Source organism: Nerophis ophidion, linkage group LG06 (assembly GCF_033978795.1).
Source record: "Nerophis ophidion isolate RoL-2023_Sa linkage group LG06, RoL_Noph_v1.0, whole genome shotgun sequence".
NCBI lineage: Eukaryota > Metazoa > Chordata > Actinopteri > Syngnathiformes > Syngnathidae > Nerophis > Nerophis ophidion.
In genome coordinates this window covers 703,926-726,183 of record NC_084616.1, presented here as the reverse complement: position 1 = coordinate 726,183, position 22,258 = coordinate 703,926, and the positions used below count along the sequence as shown (strand labels likewise).

The window sequence follows — 22,258 nt, the reverse complement described above, 5'->3', positions numbered from 1 at the left end:
CTGCCGTGCTAATAACTACGTGACACCTAGCGCTCCAATGGCTAGCTGACAACTGCCGTGCTAATAACTACGTGACACCTTGCGCTCCAATGGCTAGCTGACAACTGCCGTGCTAATAACTACGTGACACCTAGCGCACCAATGGCTAGCTGACAACTGCCGTGCTAATAACTACGTGACACCTAGCGCTCCAATGGCTAGCTGACAACTGCCGTGCTAATAACTACGTGACACCTAGCGCTCCAATGGCTAGCTGACAACTGCCGTGCTAATAACTACGTGACACCTAGCGCTCCAATGGCTAGCTGACAACTGCCGTGCTAATAACTACGTGACACCTAGCGCACCAATGGCTAGCTGACAACTGCCGTGCTAATAACTACGTGACACCTAGCGCACCAATGGCTAGCTGACAACTGCCGTGCTAATAACTACGTGACACCTAGCGCACCAATGGCTAGCTGACAACTGCCGTGCTAATAACTACGTGACACCTAGCGCACCAATGGCTAGCTGACAACTGCCGTGCTAATAACTACGTGACACCTAGCGCACCAATGGCTAGCTGACAACTGCCGTGCTAATAACTACGTGACACCTAGCGCACCAATGGCTAGCTGACAACTGCCGTGCTAATAACTACGTGACACCTAGCGCTCCAATGGCTAGCTGACAACTGCTGTGCTAATAACTACGTGACACCTAGCGCACCAATGGCTAGCTGACAACTGCCGTGCTAATAACTACGTGACACCTAGCGCTCCAATGGCTAGCTGACAACTGCCGTGCTAATAACTACGTGACACCTAGCGCTCCAATGGCTAGCTGACAACTGCCGTGCTAATAACTACGTGACACCTAGCGCACCAATGGCTAGCTGACAACTGCCGTGCTAATAACTACGTGACACCTAGCGCACCAATGGCTAGCTGACAACTGCCGTGCTAATAACTACGTGACACCTAGCGCACCAATGGCTAGCTGACAACTGCCGTGCTAATAACTAAGTGACACCTAGCGCACCAATGGCTAGCTGACAACTGCCGTGCTAATAACTACGTGACACCTAGCGCTCCAATGGCTAGCTGACAACTGCCGTGCTAATAACTACGTGACACCTAGCGCTCCAATGGCTAGCTGACAACTGCCGTGCTAATAACTACGTGACACCTAGCGCACCAATGGCTAGCTGACAACTGCCGTGCTAATAACTACGTGACACCTAGCGCACCAATGGCTAGCTGACAACTGCCGTGCTAATAACTACGTGACACCTAGCGCTCCAATGGCTAGCTGACAACTGCCGTGCTAATAACTACGTGACACCTAGCGCACCAATGGCTAGCTGACAACTGCCGTGCTAATAACTACGTGACACCTAGCGCTCCAATGGCTAGCTGACAACTGCCGTGCTAATAACTACGTGACACCTAGCGCACCAATGGCTAGCTGACAACTGCCGTGCTAATAACTACGTGACACCTAGCGCACCAATGGCTAGCTGACAACTGCCGTGCTAATAACTACGTGACACCTAGCGCTCCAATGGCTAGCTGACAACTGCCGTGCTAATAACTACGTGACACCTAGCGCTCCAATGGCTAGCTGACAACTGCCGTGCTAATAACTACGTGACACCTTGCGCTCCAATGGCTAGCTGACAACTGCCGTGCTAATAACTACGTGACACCTAGCGCACCAATGGCTAGCTGACAACTGCCGTGCTAATAACTACGTGACACCTAGCGCTCCAATGGCTAGCTGACAACTGCCGTGCTAATAACTACGTGACACCTAGCGCTCCAATGGCTAGCTGACAACTGCCGTGCTAATAACTACGTGACACCTAGCGCTCCAATGGCTAGCTGACAACTGCCGTGCTAATAACTACGTGACACCTAGCGCACCAATGGCTAGCTGACAACTGCCGTGCTAATAACTACGTGACACCTAGCGCACCAATGGCTAGCTGACAACTGCCGTGCTAATAACTACGTGACACCTAGCGCACCAATGGCTAGCTGACAACTGCCGTGCTAATAACTACGTGACACCTAGCGCACCAATGGCTAGCTGACAACTGCCGTGCTAATAACTACGTGACACCTAGCGCACCAATGGCTAGCTGACAACTGCCGTGCTAATAACTACGTGACACCTAGCGCACCAATGGCTAGCTGACAACTGCCGTGCTAATAACTACGTGACACCTAGCGCTCCAATGGCTAGCTGACAACTGCTGTGCTAATAACTACGTGACACCTAGCGCACCAATGGCTAGCTGACAACTGCCGTGCTAATAACTACGTGACACCTAGCGCTCCAATGGCTAGCTGACAACTGCCGTGCTAATAACTACGTGACACCTAGCGCTCCAATGGCTAGCTGACAACTGCCGTGCTAATAACTACGTGACACCTAGCGCACCAATGGCTAGCTGACAACTGCCGTGCTAATAACTACGTGACACCTAGCGCACCAATGGCTAGCTGACAACTGCCGTGCTAATAACTACGTGACACCTAGCGCACCAATGGCTAGCTGACAACTGCCGTGCTAATAACTACGTGACACCTAGCGCACCAATGGCTAGCTGACAACTGCCGTGCTAATAACTACGTGACACCTAGCGCTCCAATGGCTAGCTGACAACTGCCGTGCTAATAACTACGTGACACCTAGCGCTCCAATGGCTAGCTGACAACTGCCGTGCTAATAACTACGTGACACCTAGCGCACCAATGGCTAGCTGACAACTGCCGTGCTAATAACTACGTGACACCTAGCGCACCAATGGCTAGCTGACAACTGCTGTGCTAATAACTACGTGACACCTAGCGCACCAATGGCTAGCTGACAACTGCCGTGCTAATAACTACGTGACACCTAGCGCACCAATGGCTAGCTGACAACTGCCGTGCTAATAACTACGTGACACCTAGCGCACCAATGGCTAGCTGACAACTGCCGTGCTAATAACTACGTGACACCTAGCGCACCAATGGCTAGCTGACAACTGCCGTGCTAATAACTACGTGACACCTAGCGCTCCAATGGCTAGCTGACAACTGCCGTGCTAATAACTACGTGACACCTAGCGCACCAATGGCTAGCTGACAACTGCCGTGCTAATAACTACGTGACACCTAGCGCACCAATGGCTAGCTGACAACTGCCGTGCTAATAACTACGTGACACCTAGCGCTCCAATGGCTAGCTGACAACTGCCGTGCTAATAACTACGTGACACCTAGCGCACCAATGGCTAGCTGACAACTGCCGTGCTAATAACTACGTGACACCTAGCGCACCAATGGCTAGCTGACAACTGCCGTGCTAATAACTACGTGACACCTAGCGCACCAATGGCTAGCTGACAACTGCCGTGCTAATAACTACGTGACACCTAGCGCACCAATGGCTAGCTGACAACTGCCGTGCTAATAACTACGTGACACCTAGCGCTCCAATGGCTAGCTGACAACTGCCGTGCTAATAACTACGTGACACCTAGCGCACCAATGGCTAGCTGACAACTGCCGTGCTAATAACTACGTGACACCTAGCGCTCCACACTGTGTATGGAGACACATCATCAGCCGGGGGACTAAAGATAAAACCGGTCTCAGCCAGAAGAGATCAACATTGGATTATACAATATCGGATTTGGTTTACCTGGATCGGTGAAGAAGTGATCTCTTTCATCCAGAGTGTGTCATCTGTATCGGCCCAGTTCCGGAAAAAAAGTTTCCTTGTACTTCTGATATGAAAAAAGTACAATTGACTTGAGACAAGAATGGATTATGAATCAAGATGACATAATAATCCATCAAATGTTTTTGCCTGAGCAGGTGATCTTCAAACGAGTGATTGGTAAGTTTTTGAGCCTCCACCTCCTGGGTGGCACCACCTTTTTCCTAAAAAGGCGGACACTGCAATAATGGAATCCTCCACATGGGGGCAGTGTTTGACTTCATAAAAGGCTGTCCAGTCTTCTCCTGCAAGATTCCCACAAAGAAGAGAGAAACAACTTCATCCGTTCATCCATCCATCCGTTCATCCAATTCCAGCCGCATGTCCCTTACGGCAGCGGTCCCCAACCACCGGGCCGCAGAAGAATTTTTTATTGAAAAAAAAAATATATATATACATATATATTTTTTTTATTAAATCAACATAAAAAACAGAATATACACTTAGAATTAGTGAACCAACCACAAACACATCTCTTTTTCATGACAACGAAGAACACAAATAAAAAATATACTAATCCACTATGGACTGGACTCTCACTATTATGTTAGATCCACTATGGACTGGACTCTCACTATTATGTTAGATCCACTATGGACTGGACTCTCACTATTATGTTAGATCCACTATGGACTGGACTCTCACACTATTATGTTAGATCCACTATGGACTGGACTCTCACACTATTATGTTAGATCCACTATGGACTGGACTCTCACACTATTATGTTAGATCCACTATGGACTGGACTCTCACACTATTATGTTAGATCCACTATGGACTGGACTCTCACTATTATGTTAGATCCACTATGGACTGGACTCTCACTATTATGTTAGATCCACTATGGACTGGACTCTCACTATTATGTTAGATCCACTATGGACTGGACTCTCACTATTATGTTAGATCCACTATGGACTGGACTCTCACACGATTATGTTAGATCCACTATGGACTGGACTCTCACTATTATGTTAGATCCACTATGGACTGGACTCTCACTATTATGTTAGATCCACTATGGACTGGACTCACACTATTATGTTAGATCCACTATGGACTGGACTCACACTATTATGTTAGATCCACTATGGACTGGACTCTCACTATTATGTTAGATCCACTATGGACTGGACTCTCACTATTATGTTAGATCCACTATGGACTGGACTCTCACACTATTATGTTAGATCCACTATGGACTGGACTCTCACTATTATGTTAGATCCACTATGGACTGGACTCTCACTATTATGTTAGATCCACTATGGACTGGACTCACACTATTATGTTAGATCCACTATGGACTGGACTCACACTATTATGTTAGATCCACTATGGACTGGACTCACACTATTATGTTAGATCCACTATGGACTGGACTCACACTATTATGTTAGATCCACTATGGACTGGACTCTCTCACTATTATGTTAGATCCACTATGGACTGGACTCACACTATTATGTTAGATCCACTATGGACTGGACTCACACTATTATGTTAGATCCACTATGGACTGGACTCTCACACTATTATGTTAGATCCTCTATGGACTGGACTCTCACTATTATGTTAGATCCACTATGGACTGGACTCTCACTATTATGTTAGATCCACTATGGACTGGACTCTCACACTATTATGTTAGATCCTCTATGGACTGGACTCTCACAATATTATGTTAGATCCACTATGGACTGGACTCTCACACTATTATGTTAGATCCACTATGGACTGGACTCTCACTATTATGTTAGATCCACTATGGACTGGACTCTCACTATTATGTTAGATCCACTATGGACTGGACTCTCACACTATTATGTTAGATCCACTATGGACTGGACTCTCACTATTATGTTAGATCCACTATGGACTGGACTCTCACACTATTATGTTAGATCCTCTATGGACTGGACTCTCTCACTATTATGTTAGATCCACTATGGACTGGACTCTCACTATTATGTTAGATCCAATATGGACTGGACTCTCACTATTATGTTAGATCCACTATGGACTGGACTCTCACTATTATGTTAGATCCACTATGGACTGGACTCTCACTATTATGTTGGATCCACTATGGACTGGACTCTCACTATTATGTTAGATCCACTATGGACTGGACTCTCACACTATTATGTTAGATCCACTATGGACTGGACTCTCACTATTATGTTAGATCCACTATGGACTGGACTCTCACTATTATGTTAGATCCAATATGGACTGGACTCTCACTATTATGTTAGATCCACTATGGACTGGACTCTCACTATTATGTTAGATCCACTATGGACTGGACTCCCACTATTATGTTAGATCCAATATGGACTGGACTCTCACTATTATGTTAGATCCACTATGGACTGGACTCTCTCACTATTATGTTAGATCCACTATGGACTGGACTCTCACTATTATGTTAGATCCACTATGGACTGGACTCTCACACTATTATGTTAGATCCACTATGGACTGGACTCTCACTATTATGTTAGATCCACTATGGACTGGACTCTCTCACTATTATGTTAGATCCACTATGGACTGGACTCTCACACTATTATGTTAGATCCACTATGGACTGGACTCTCACACTATTATGTTAGATCCACTATGGACTGGACTCTCACACTATTATGTTAGATCCACTATGGACTGGACTCTCACTATTATGTTAGATCCACTATGGACTGGACTCTCTCACTATTATGTTAGATCCACTATGGACGGGACTCTCACACTATTATGTTAGATCCACTATGGACTGGACTCTCACACTATTATGTTAGATCCACTATGGACTGGACTCTCACACTATTATGTTAGATCCACTATGGACTGGACTCTCACTATTATGTTAGATCCACTATGGACTGGACTCTCACACTATTATGTTAGATCCACTATGGACTGGACTCTCACACTATTATGTTAGATCCACTATGGACTGGACTCTCACACTATTATGTTAGATCCACTATGGACTGGACTCTCACTATTATGTTAGATCCACTATGGACTGGACTCTCACACTATTATGTTAGATCCACTATGGACTGGACTCTCACACTATTATGTTAGATCCACTATGGACTGGACTCTCACTATTATGTTAGATCCACTATGGACTGGACTCTCACTATTATGTTAGATCCACTATGGACTGGACTCTCACTATTATGTTAGATCCACTATGGACTGGACTCTCACACTATTATGTTAGATCCACTATGGACTGGACTCTCACAATATTATGTTAGATCCACTATGGACTGGACTCTCACAGTATTATGTTAGATCCACTATGGACTGGACTCTCACAATATTATGTTAGATCCACTATGGACTGGACTCTCACTATTATGTTAGATCCACTATGGACTGGACTCTCACTATTATGTTAGATCCACTATGGACTGGACTCTCACACTATTATGTTAGATCCACTATGGACTGGACTCTCACTATTATGTTAGATCCACTATGGACTGGACTCTCACACTATTATGTTAGATCCACTATGGACTGGACTCACACTATTATGTTAGATCCACTATGGACTGGACTCTCACACTATTATGTTAGATCCACTATGGACTGGACTCTCACACTATTATGTTAGATCCACTATGGACTGGACTCTCACTATTATGTTAGATCCACTATGGACTGGACTCTCACTATTATGTTAGATCCACTATGGACTGGACTCACACTATTATGTTAGATCCACTATGGACTGGACTCTCACTATTATGTTAGATCTACTATGGACGGAAAATAGAAACTAGGTGCTAACCCATACTGTCCCGGTGCCAACTGTCTGTCCAGTTGTCTACCAAACTCTTCTTGGTTGTCACCTGGTCTAGTCCGTGGGTGTCACCTGGTCTAGTCTGTGGTTGTCACCTGGTCTAGTCTGTGGTTGTCACCTGGTCTAGTCCGTGGCTGTCACCTGGTCTAGTCTGTGGTTGTCACCTGGTCTAGTCCGTGGCTGTCACCTGGTCTAGTCTGTGGTTGTCACCTGGTCTAGTCTGTGGTTGTCACCTGGTCTAGTCCGTGGCTGTCACCTGGTCTAGTCTGTGGCTGTCACCTGGTCTAGTCCGTGGCTGTCACCTGGTCTAGTCCGTGGTTGTCACCTGGTCTAGTCCGTGGCTGTCACCTGGTCTAGTCCGTGGCTGTCACCTGGTCTAGTCTGTGGTTGTCACCTGGTCTAGTCCGTGGGTGTCACCTGGTCTAGTCTGTGGTTGTCACCTGGTCTAGTCCGTGGCTGTCACCTGGTCTAGTCTGTGGTTGTCACCTGGTCTAGTCCGTGGCTGTCACCTGGTCTAGTCTGTGGTTGTGACCGGGTCTAGTCTGTGGTTGTGACCGGGTCTAGTCCGTGGCTGTCACCTGGTCTAGTCTGTGGTTGTCACCTGGTCTAGTCTGTGGTTGTCACCTGGTCTAGTCCGTGGGTGTCACCTGGTCTAGTCTGTGGTTGTCACCTGGTCTAGTCCGTGGCTGTCACCTGGTCTAGTCTGTGGTTGTCACCTGGTCTAGTCCGTGGCTGTCACCTGGTCTAGTCTGTGGTTGTGACCGGGTCTAGTCTGTGGTTGTGACCGGGTCTAGTCCGTGGCTGTCACCTGGTCTAGTCTGTGGTTGTCACCTGGTCTAGTCTGTGGTTGTGACCGGGTCTAGTCCGTGGCTGTCACCTGGTCTAGTCTGTGGTTGTCACCTGGTCTAGTCTGTGGTTGTCACCTGGTCTAGTCTGTGGTTGTGACCGGGTCTAGTCCGAGGTCCTGGGGGCCACCGGCTGAACCAGAAATGATTTGTGCAAAAAACATCTGAAGGATGCACTGGCTGGGAAATGTTTGGAACACAAAACACACACACACACACACACACACACACACACACACACACACACACACACACACACACACACACACACACACACACACACAGTGCGAGTGTGTGTGTGTGTGTGTGTAGTTTGATGCCGGAGCGCTGCAGGCCACGAGAAGGCAGGACGTGGAGTCATGTTTAAAAGACGTGAGAAAGGTGGCACCTTTTAAGTTAGGCTGTCGGGCCATTTTGTTTTTTATTTGTAAGAAACCAAAAAAAGACACGTATATTTCATGTTATTATTAGTCTTTTAAAATATTTTCCCCCAATTGGGATGTTTTTCCTTTGATTTTCTTCTTTGGGACAGCCGGCAAATGAGCAGACTTTGGACAGCCAGCGTGTCGCTCCAGCAGGTACGACTGCCATCTTTTGGCCAAGATGTGGCCCCGCCCCCACACGATGTGGCCCCGCCCCCACACGATGTGGCCCCGCCCCCACAAGATGGCCTTGTGAAGTGTTGCAGAGGGACAAGATAACTTGGCCCTCCGAAGACAATCTGTGTCACAAAGTCCAAACACGGACTCACGTTGTGGCAAACAACTTTCTGTTGTTCAAATCCAAAGCACCGACAAAATGATTTTCATGAGCAAAATGGTTTTATGACTTGAAAAAGCAGAAAGTGAGAAATAAATAGTGTACGATGTTACTGAGATGCTTTACAAACTATGCAAATATTCTCGTCCAAAAGGGCTTGAAAATGTGCTTGAAAGGAAAAGTGTCTTAGTGACAGAAAAGGACACGTTTTTCTTTCTTCAAATAGTGAAAAACTGCTAGTAAGAGGTGGCTAACAAGGCCATAGAAATAAATCGAACATTCTCTAAAGAAACATCCACAAACAGCCAACCTCTCCAGCCACATTGCTGTTGTAGGTGCTAACACCGAGGAACTACTTTTCTGGCCTCTGCTCCCTCAACGACAAGGTAGCTGGAGCATTAAGAAAATATAATGCTCCATCATCAATCTGGCGTGTAAAGCAGGAGGTTGTGGCGCCAAACCAGGAAGTTTGACCAATTGAAAATCCCCATGCTAGCAACCTGATACTATATTGGTCGACATTTATGTTAATCATTTCATTTTCATTTCTCTTCTCAACACGTCCGAAGAGGAGGAGGAAGAAGCAAAACTGATTTAATCTCACCCCCATTTCCACTTCATCATAACTACTAACACTTATGTTCACTTCCTGTTTTCAATTTGTAACTCAATTTACTGTAGGAATGAATTCTCAGTGAGGGTTATTTGAGCACAAGTGCTGAAAGATACAACCACCCCATCAGTCGGCAACACTCCAAAGCGTTCACAAAGTTTGCTATTAGCGCTAGCAAATGGCAAAGTGAAGTGATCGCTATGTTTGTTGCTAACGTCATGGAGATGCTTATATGACGAACATATTCTAAACATTACATCTTATCATGAACATTTCTACATGGACTATGAGCCACTTCTTTTTTCCCACGCTTTGAACCCTGCGAGCAGCTTAGTCGGTTTTTATTCGCTGACAGCCATAAAGCAAATCGTTTTCATGAAACACTTGCAAAGTCACTTAAATAGTGTGTTATTGTTTGTGTTATGGGGTTTCCGGCTGTTTAAAGCTCTGAAACGGAAGTACAAGGGCCGTTTTGTCTTCTCACCATCCATAGCGGTTCTACTGCTGTGGATTCTTCATTCATCACTCCAAGCAACATTTTACAATATCACTAAAATAATTCTTACTTACTAGAGCGTCCCATGTGTGACGTCTGAAGGAGTGTTTTCATGCATATTTATACCTGCTATTGTGATGTAATGATGCTAGTTAGCATGAGCTAATATGCTAACACGTCATCAAGTGTCTGTGTTTAGTATTATTAACTTACAATGGCATTCTGTTTGTATTGTTTCACTTTCACAAATTCCTCAGTAAATTCAGCAAAACGTCAGTTATTGAGTCTGTTTAGCTGATTGGAGAGCTAGCTTCCGCAGCTAGCGGGTTCTCGACCATGACTTCTGTTTTGTTCGATCAGCCGTTTTACTGCCATGTTACAGACATACAGTGGGGCAAAAAAGTATTTAGTCAGCCAGCGATTGTGCAAGTTCTCCCACTTCAAATGATGACAGAGGTGTGTCATTTTCATCATAGGTACACTTCAACTGTGACAGACAGAATGTGGAAAAGAAATCCAGGAATTCACATTGTAGGAATTTTAAATAATTTATTTGTAAATTATGGTGGAAAATAAGTATTTGGTCAAGCATTCAAATCTCTCACTGATGGAAGGAGGTTTTGGCTCCAAATCTCAGGATACATGGCCCCATTCATTCTTTCCTTAACACGGATCAATCGTCCTGTCCCCTTAGCAGAAAAACAGCCCCAAAGCATGATGTTTCCACCCCCATGCTTCACAGTAGGTGTGGTGTTCTTGGGATGCAACTCAGTAGTCTTCTTCCTCCAAACACCACCAGTTGAGTTTATACCAAAAAGTTCTATTTTGGTTTCATCTGATCACATGACATTCTCCCGATCCTCTGCTGTATCATCCATGTGCTCTCTGGCAAACTTCAGACGGGCCTGGACATGCACTGGATTAGGCAGGGGGACACGTCTGGCACTGCAGGATTTGATTCCCTGTCAGCGTAGTGTGTTACTGATGGTAACCTTTGTTACTTTGGTCCCAGCTCTGTGCAGGTCATTCACCAGGTCCCCCGTGTGGTTCTGGGATTTTTGCTCACCGTTTTCATGATCATTTTGACCCCACGGGATGAGATCTTGTGTGGAGCCCCAGATCGAGGGAGATTATCAGTGGTCTTGTATGTCTTCCATTGTCTGATAATTGCTCCCACAGTTGATTTTTTCACACCAAGCTGCTTGCCTATTGTAGATTCACTCTTCCCAGTCTGGTGCAGGTCTACAATTATTTTCCTGGTTTCCTTCGACAGCTCTTTGGTCTTGGCCATAGTGGAGTTTGGAGTCTGACTGTTTGAGTCTGTGGACAGGTGTCTTTTATACAGATAACGAGTTCAAAAAAGTGCCATTAATACAGGTAACGAGTGGAGGACAGAAGAGCTTCTTAAAGAAGAAGTTACAGGTCTGTGAGAGCCAGAGATCTTCCTTGTTTGAAGTCACCAAATACTTATTTTCCACCATCATTTACAAATAAATTCTTTAAAATTCCTACAATGTGAATTCCTGGATTTCTTTTTCCACATTCTGTCTCTCCCAGTTGAAGTGTACCTATGATGAAAATGACACACCTCTGTCATCATTTGAAGTGGGAGAACTTGCACAATCGCTGGCTGACTAAATACTTTGTTGCCCCCATTGTATATATATATATATATATATATATATACATATATATATGTATATATCTGTGGCTTATAGTCAGGTGCGGCTAATATATGGAAAAACATATTTTAGAAAATTTGTGGGTGGCTTGTACATACTTAGAGCATGCATATAAAACATTGTTGGAGGGCTTTAGAGGCAAAATATAGATGCATTGTTACCCACCTCTTATTAGCAGTTTTTCACTATCTAGAAGGCACATAAATAACGCGGATATAAAAAGTGCAGTTTTCCTTCAAAAACATAGTAAAAATGTGAGGGAACTATTGCCAGAATAGGAGTAGAATGTATAAAATAAATAAATATCTTGTCTGATGGGATGATGAGAATCTGCAAGCTGTGCAGCGGTGTGCATGCACTGCCAAAAGGCGCGGGCAGTGGCCTTCAAACCGCAAGGCAGTCCTGACTGAAAGGCTTGACAGTCTGTTGTGTTGCCAGCTCCTGCTTCAACTTCCTGCCTTGCTCCTGCTGCGCTGGGCCTCTCTCTTTGGACTGTGGGGAGGGCCCAGGTGTTCCAGGAGCCTCTTCTTCCCAAACACTGCCTGGAACTCACTGGCCTGCAAGCACAAGATAAGCCTTTCAAGGACACTCAGATGACCTTCAGCTGTGGTTTCACCCACCAGTCTTTCTTCTTCAAATAGTCAGACAAATGTCCTTTCAAAAGGGCCTATTTATATATTTAATATTAAGTAGCAAATTAGTATATATATTTATTAGCATAATACATCATATATAATATTATATAATAATGATTTATATAATATTAAGTAGCAAATTATTATACATATTTTGATATTTTTATTATAATACATTATATATAATATTAAGTTGCTAATTATTATATGTATACATTAATACTAATATTATACATTATGTATATATTAATACTAATATTTATGAATATTAATAATATATATAATATTAAGTAACAAGTTATTGCATTTATTAATATTATTATTATATATGATGTACATATTAATACATATCATATAGTGTATATATGATTATTGATATATCTAAAAAATATGATATTAAGTTGCAAATTATATTTGTATGTATATATAATATTTATTTTTGAACCAAAACATTATGGCATAAACACTAATGGCTCGTAGTGATGTGCGATACCACTGATATTGGTTTGGATCCAATACCGAGTCAAATGTGTTTGGTATCGGCAACACCAATCCGATACTGTGTGCTGGTGTGCTGCTTCACCACTTAAGCCATATTTTTGGTGCTTTAGGTCCAGACTTCTCCTGTTTGAGATTGTCAGATTGTCAGTATCGTTTTGTTTGAGGGATACAGACTCAGACAAGATCTGACTTTATTACTTACTTTGCACCAGGTTGCTGATTATGATATACATTAACTTAAGTGTCAAAAGTATTGATATTTTGATTAAGGAATTAATCTTAGGGCATAAGGAACTGGTATCAAAGGTATCAAGATTTCAGTATTGATACGAACATCAGTAGTGGTTTCATTACTTTAGTCATAGTTTTTGCACTTGAGAAACTTCTCCATGACTTTAGCTGCAGTCTTCTTCTCTTTGTGTGATGTTGTCATTACTGCCACAAGTGGTGGACAAGTGTATTACAAGTGAGGACTTGTGTGATGTTGTCATTACTGCCACCAGTGGTGGACAAGTGTATTACAAGTGAGGACTTGTGTGATGTTGTCATTACTGCCACCAGTGGTGGACAAGTGTATTACAAGTGAGGACTTGTGTGATATTGTCATTACTGCCACAAGTGGTGGACAAGTGTATTACAAGTGAGTACTTGTGTGATGTTGTCATTACTGCCACAAGTGGTGGACAAGTGTATTACAAGTCAGGACTTGTGTGATGTTGTCATTACTGCCACAAGTGGTCAGAAAGTGTATTACAAGTGAGGACTTGTGTGATATTGTCATTACTGCCACCAGTGGTGGACAAGTGTATTACAAGTGAGTACTTGTGTGATATTGTCATTACTGCCACAAGTGGTCAGAAAGTGTATTACAAGTCAGGACTTGTGTGATGTTGTCATTACTGCCACAAGTGGTCAGAAAGTGTATTACAAGTGAGTACCGCTGAGGCCCATACGGACTACTGCTGAGACACACATCTTCCGGGAGGGAACCCACGCAGTCACAACATAGCAACAATGGTAATAGACAACATAACAACAATGGTAATAGACAACATAACAACAATGGTAATAGACAACATAACAACAATGGTAATAGACAACATAACAACAATGGTAATAGACAACATAACAACAATGGTAATAGACAACATAACAACAATGGTAATAGACAACATAACAACAATGGTAATAGACAACATAACAACAATGGTAATAGACAACATAGCAACAATGGTAATAGACAACATAACAACAATGGTAATAGACAACATAACAACAATGGTAATAGACAACATAACAACAATGGTAATAGACAACATAACAACAATGGTAATAGACAACATATCAACAATGGTAATAGACAACATAACAACAATGGTAATAGACAACATAAGAACAATGGTAATAGACAACATAACAACAATGGTAATAGACATCATAACAACAATGGTAATAGACAACATAACAACAATGGTAATAGACAACATAACAACAATGGTAATAGACAACATAACAACAATGGTAATAGACAACATAACAACAATGGTAATAGACAACATAACAACAATGGTAATAGACAACATAACAACAATGGTAATAGACAACATAACAACAATGGTAATAGACAACATAACAACAATGGTAATAGACAACATAACAACAATGGTAATAGACAACATAACAACAATGGTAATAGACAACATAAGAACAATGGTAATAGACAACATAACAACAATGGTAATAGACAACATAACAACAATGGTAATAGACAACATAAGAACAATGGTAATAGACAACATAACAACAATGGTAATAGACAACATAACAACAATGGTAATAGACAACATAACAACAATGGTAATAGACAACATAAGAACAATGGTAATAGACAACATAACAACAATGGTAATAGACAACATAACAACAATGGTAATAGACAACATAACAACAATGGTAATAGACAACATAACAACAATGGTAATAGACAACATAACAACAATGGTAATAGACAACATAACAACAATGGTAATAGACAACATAACAACAATGGTAATAGACAACATAACAACAATAGTAGTAGACAACATAACAACAATGGTAATAGACAACATAACAACAATGGTAATAGACAACATAACAACAATGGTAATAGACAACATAACAACAATGGTAATAGACAACATAACAACAATGGTAATAGACAACATAACAACAATAGTAGTAGACAACATAACAACAATGGTAATAGACAACATAACAACAATGGTAATAGACAACATAACAACAATGGTAATAGACAACATAACAACAATAGTAGTAGACAACATAACAACAATGGTAATAGACAACATAACAACAATGGTAATAGACAACATAACAACAATGGTAATAGACAACATAACAACAATGGTAATAGACAACATAACAACAATGGTAATAGACAACATATCAACAATGGTAATAGACAACATAACAACAATGGTAATAGACAACATAACAACAATGGTAATAGACAACATAACAACAATGGTAATAGACAACATAACAACAATGGTAATAGACAACATAACAACAATGGTAATAGACAACATATCAACAATGGTAATAGACAACATAACAACAATGGTAATAGACAACATAAGAACAATGGTAATAGACAACATAACAACAATGGTAATAGACATCATAACAACAATGGTAATAGACAACATAACAACAATGGTAATAGACAACATAACAACAATGGTAATAGACAACATAACAACAATGGTAATAGACAAAATAACAACAATGGTAATAGACAACATAGCAACAATGGTAATAGACAACATAACAACAATGGTAATAGACAACATAACAACAATGGTAATAGACAACATAACAACAATGGTAATAGACAACATAAGAACAATGGTAATAGACAACATAACAACAATGGTAATAGACAACATAACAACAATGGTAATAGACAACATAACAACAATGGTAATAGACAACATAACAACAATGGTAATAGACAACATAAGAACAATGGTAATAGACAACATAACAACAATGGTAATAGACAACATAACAACAATGGTAATAGACAACATAACAACAATGGTAATAGACAACATAAGAACAATGGTAATAGACAACATAACAACAATGGTAATAGACAACATAACAACAATGGTAATAGACAACATAACAACAATGGTAATAGACAACATAACAACAATGGTAATAGACAACATAACAACAATGGTAATAGACAACATAACAACAATGGTAATAGACAACATAACAACAATGGTAATAGACAACATAACAACAATAGTAGTAGACAACATAACAACAATGGTAATAGACAACATAACAACAATGGTAATAGACAACATAACAACAATGGTAATAGACAACATAACAACAATGGTAATAGACAACATAACAACAATGGTAATAGACAACATAACAACAATAGTAGTAGACAACATAACAACAATGGTAATAGACAACATAACAACAATGGTAATAGACAACATAACAACAATGGTAATAGACAACATAACAACAATAGTAGTAGACAACATAACAACAATGGTAATAGACAACATAACAACAATGGTAATAGACAACATAACAACAATGGTAATAGACAACATAACAACAATGGTAATAGACAACATAACAACAATGGTAATAGACAACATATCAACAATGGTAATAGACAACATAACAACAATGGTAATAGACAACATAACAACAATGGTAATAGACAACATAACAACAATGGTAATAGACAACATATCAACAATGGTAATAGACAACATAACAACAATGGTAATAGACAACATAACAACAATGGTAATAGACAACATAACAACAATGGTAATAGACAACATAACAACAATGGTAATAGACAACATAACAACAATGGTAATAGACAACATAACAACAATGGTAATATACAACATAACAACAATGGTAATAGACAACATAACAACAATGGTAATAGACAACATAACAACAATGGTAATAGACAACATAACAACAATGGTAATAGACAACATAACAACAATAGTAGTAGACAACATAACAACAATGGTAATAGACAACATAACAACAATGGTAATAGACAACATAACAACAATGGTAATAGACAACATAACAACAATAGTAGTAGACAACATAACAACAATGGTAATAGACAACATAACAACAATGGTAATAGACAACATAACAACAATGGTAATAGACAACATAACAACAATGGTAATAGACAACATAACAACAATGGTAATAGACAACATAACAACAATGGTAATAGACAACATAACAACAATGGTAATAGACAACATAACAACAATGGTAATAGACAACATAACAACAATGGTAATAGACAACATAACAACAATGGTAATAGACAACATAGCAACAATGGTAATAGACAACATAACAACAATGGTAATAGACAACATAGCAACAATGGTAATAGACAACATAACAACAATGGTAATAGACAACATAAGAACAATGGTAATAGACAACATAACAACAATGGTAATAGACAACATAACAACAATGGTAATAGACAACATAACAACAATGGTAGGAGACAACATAACAACAATAGTAGGAGACAACATAACAACAATGGTAAGGAAACACAGAGCACATGTTAACACTTTGAGACAGAGAACAACATCAGGTGAAATTAAAGACCCTCATCTCTATATTTGAATCAGACCCCATGATTGTATAATAGTTTACATCCACTAATAGTTTGGTATTGCTTTTGTTGGAGGTCAATGTTGTTCCATAGTTTTACTCTGCATACAGACACACAAATAAAAAATAGTTTTACTCCGCATACAGACAGTTTGTTCAATTCTTCATACAACATTATTAATGTATTATATTTAACAAGGTCATCAAATTTGAGCAACTTTGATTGCATAAACAGATTATGAGTATGTTCTAAATAACCAACGTTGGCAATGATCCGCACTGCTCTTTTCTGTAATATGATTGTGTTGTGCTAAGTATTCCCTCATACTTCAACACAGTATGTAAGGTATGGCAGTACCAAAGTGCAGTATACAGTACTAAGAAGTATTCAACACAGTATATGGCAGTACCAAGGTGCAGTATACAGTACAAAGAAGTATTCAACACAGTATATGTCAGTACCAAGGTGCAGTATACAGTACAAAGAAGTATTCAACACAGTATATGTCAGTACCAAGGTGCAGTATACAGTACAAAGAAGTATTCAACACAGTATATGGCAGTACCAAGGTGCAGTATACAGTACAAAGAAGTATTCAACACAGTATATGGCAGTACCAAGGTGCAGTATACAGTACAAAGAAGTATTCAACACAGTATATGGCAGTACCAAGGTGCAGTATAGACTACAAAGAAGTATTCAACACAGTATATGGCAGTACCAAGGTGCAGTATAGAGTACAAAGAAGTACTCAACACAGTATATGGCAGTACCAAGGTGCAGTATAGACTCCAAAGAAGTATTCAACACAGTATATGGCAGTACCAAGATGCAGTATAGACTCCAAAGAAGTATTCAACACAGTATGTAAGGTACCAAGGTGCAGTATAGAGTACGGAGTACATTTTCATTGAAGTATAGTTTTGCTTTGTTTATAATTAAGAGGCTTTTGGAGATTTTTGTTTGAATGTGTCTGACATGAGGTTTCCATGATAGTTTACTATCAATCATTACTCCCAAAAATGTATTCTCATTCACGATTTCAATGTGGGTACCATCAATACTTATTTCCTGTTCAGACGTTATGTTGCCATTTCCAAACATCACTATCTTAGTTTTATTTATAGTCAAATATAATTTATTTGTGTCCATCCATTTTTTTTTACTATGTTTAGTTCTGTGTTTATTGTATTTATGAGCTCATTATAGTCATCACTACCGTAGAATATATTTGTGTCGTCTGCCAATAGTATACATTTCAGTACTTTGGATCTATGAAACATTTCATTAAACAGTTTTGGCCCCAACACAGACCCTTGGGGGACACCACAAGCAATGCCAAGAGTATCAGATAGATATTGACCCATTTTTACAAACTGTACCCTTCCTGTTAATTAACTTTTTAACCAGTCAGCCCCCTAATTCCATACCCTGGAGGCCAATTCAAAGCCGATTGCCCAAGTCAACATCAAGTGCGGCATACAGTATACCAAGGAGAAGCGCTATCCCCACTGCTGTTCTGCATAGACCTAAACCCTCTCAGTCAGATCACTACAAAGAGCGGCTACAGGTACTGATTGCGTAGTGGGGCAACAATCAGCCACCTGCTCTAAACGGATGACATCAAGCTGTATGCCAGGAGCCAGGGAGAAGTAGACTCACTGATCCACACCACCAGGATCTACAGCCAGTACATAGGGATGTCACTCGGATTGGACAAGTGTGGCCGGATGGTCTCAAAGAGAGGCAAGATGATCAGGACTGAGGGGATGGACCTACCAGAGGGAAACATAGGTGATATCAAAGACAGCTACTATTACCTTGGCCTCCCACAGGCTCATGGAAACCTTGAAGAGGCCACAAGGAAGTCAACCACAGCCAAATACCTCCAGAGAGTAAGGCAGGTCCTGAGAACTCTGCTGAATGGTGAACACAAAGTCTGTGCCATCAACATGTACGCACTACCAGTCATCAGATACCCCGCTGGTATCATAAGCTGACCAAAGGAGGAGATAGAAGTCACAGATATCAAGACTAGAAAGCTCCTTACCATGCAGGGAGTGTTCCACCCCAAGTCCAGCACCCTGAGGCTATACACTAAGCGGAAAGAGGGAGGTTGAGGGCTAGTGAGCATCAAGGTCACAGTCCAGGATGAAACATTGAAAATACATCGGAAAAATGGCCTCGAAGGATGAACTGCTAAGTGAATGTCTCAGGCAGCAGAACCCTGCCGAGAGCGCAGAGGAGGAGGAGCAGACAACCTGGACGGACAAGCCCCTACATGGCATGTACCACCGTCAGCTAGAGGAAGTGGCTGGTGTCAAGAAATCCTACCAGTGGCTGGAAAATGCAGGACTGGCAGACAGCACAGAGGCACTCATCATGGCAGCACAAGAACAGGCCAGAAGCACAAGAGCCATAGAGACTTCTGACTTCCTGCTGTTTGGACGCCCACTTCCTGCGGCGCTCCACGCACACGGAGCTGCGGCACACTGCCTGATGCAGCACATCTGGCTGTCCGACATCGTCCTCCACAACAATACAACCACAACTTCCAGGCTGCAGGGAAATTTACCAGAGATACTTCCATCACAGCTAGCTGTGCCGCTAAGTTTCGAGACAACGCTGGGTCCCGGTCTGCTGCTTTAATCTGTGTCTACTATCTGCTGTGGAGCCCCCGCGACTAAGTTCCACACGGCACCACTTGGCTAACGACATACAAGCTAACAGCAACAAACAAGCTACCACCTCTCTTCCAGGACTATTTTACTGGTCACTGCTGTTCTCTTTCTCTCCCCAGTCACCACTACAACCTCAAACACACAAACCTCAAGAAGTGGACGTAGTATTCTGTGGATATTCCTCCTATTGCTACTCCTTGCTCCTCCATTTTCGACACTCCTCAGTGCTAGCTAGTGTTAGCGTGAGCATCCTGCTACCGCTCTCCACCCGGACCATGCCACCGCCACTTCACCTCGGACCTTCACCACCGCTGTCCTTCATCTGGTGCACTCTGGCATCACAATCCTCCACACAGTCGCTCTGGTCACACGTTTACCTACAACTTCAACCTGCTACCCTCTGGAAGGAGGTATAGATGGATTCGCGCCAGGACCACCAGAATGTCTCACAGTCTGTATCCCCAGGCTGTGAGACTGCTAAATGAACAGCATGCCCCTTTGCTGCCCCCGACCATCTTATTACCTCACTCTTCACCACCTCAATAATTGTGCTCTGGATATTTCATTGCTGCAGCGTCAACGCAACACCCATCAGACATCTGACTGTTTCCACCCCCCACGTTCTCATAGACAAATGCTGAACTGTAAACTATGGTCAACCCGCACATCAATGCATTTTTTATGCTGCTGGACAAAGCTCAAACAAAATCTCGTTGACATGCATGACTTAAGTGTTATTCATGACAATGACAATAAAGGAATTGAACTACACGTCGCCAAACTCCATCCCCTCATCCTTTAAAATCCTCCTCACCCACAAAGCCGTCCACAAGCAGGCCCCCTGCTACCTCACCCACCTGCTTCCACACCATACCCCTTCCCGCAGCCTCCGCTCCTCTGATGCCAACCTCCTTTCCTCACCACTCAGTACAAAGCTCCGGACCTGCTCCCACCCTCTGGAACTCTCTTCCCAAACCCATCTGTGACTGCTCAGACCTTCCTAGCCTTCTCAAAACACACCTCTTCAGATCTGCTTTTAACCTGTGATTAGTGCTCTGTGTCCTGTAATGTCCCGTGTTGTAAATGTCCTGTATTATTATGTATTTTGTATTATGTACTGTATGTGCGCTCGCTGGCAAACAAAATGGATGAGTTGTCGGTGCTTGCCGGTAGTCAGAAAGAATATCGTGAGTGTAGCCTAATGTGTTGTACTGAGACGTGGCTGCACGACGATTATTCGGATAGCAACGTCTCTATAAACGGCTTTGAAATGGTGCGCGCTGACCGGGACCGAACCAACGGCAAGCGGAAAGGAGGGGGGCTTGCTTTGTATATTAATAAGTAATATTATCATCCCAGTCATATTACAATGAAAGAGCGCCACTGTGACCCAAATATAGAGATGTTAGCTGTAGGACTCAGACCATATTATTTGCCCAGGGAGATTCCGCACGTTACAATGATGGCAGTATACATCCCCCCCTCTGCTAACGCTGCAGCTGCCAGTGACGTCATCCACAGCTCCATAGCCAGACTACAAACCCAGCACCCAAAAGCTCTCATCCTCATCTCGGGGGATTTTAACTGTGTTACTATGGACAGATCACTCCCCAACTCCACTCAGTATGTCAGCTGCCACACCAGAGGATATAAGATCCTGGACCTGCTGTACGCAAACATCAAGGATGTGTATAGCTCCATAGCACTCTCAGAGCTGGGCCGGTCAGACCACGACCTTGTTTACCTCAAACCC

The 22,258-nt window shown here is 42.0% G+C and overlaps 1 protein-coding gene across 2 annotated transcripts in view; it reads right to left on the bottom strand.

Moving 5' to 3' along the window:
- Positions 1 to 8,813: 8,813 nt before the first annotated feature.
- Positions 8,814 to 22,258, bottom strand: part of LOC133554025 (integumentary mucin A.1-like) — a 76,013-nt gene continuing 62,568 nt past the window's right edge. For both annotated transcript variants that reach the window (XM_061902355.1, XM_061902354.1), the window contains one exon: positions 8,814 to 12,531. In XM_061902355.1, coding sequence (XP_061758339.1) covers positions 12,421 to 12,531 — 111 coding nt within the window. In that variant the 3' untranslated portion in view covers positions 8,814 to 12,420. The remainder of the gene's footprint in view (positions 12,532 to 22,258) is intronic.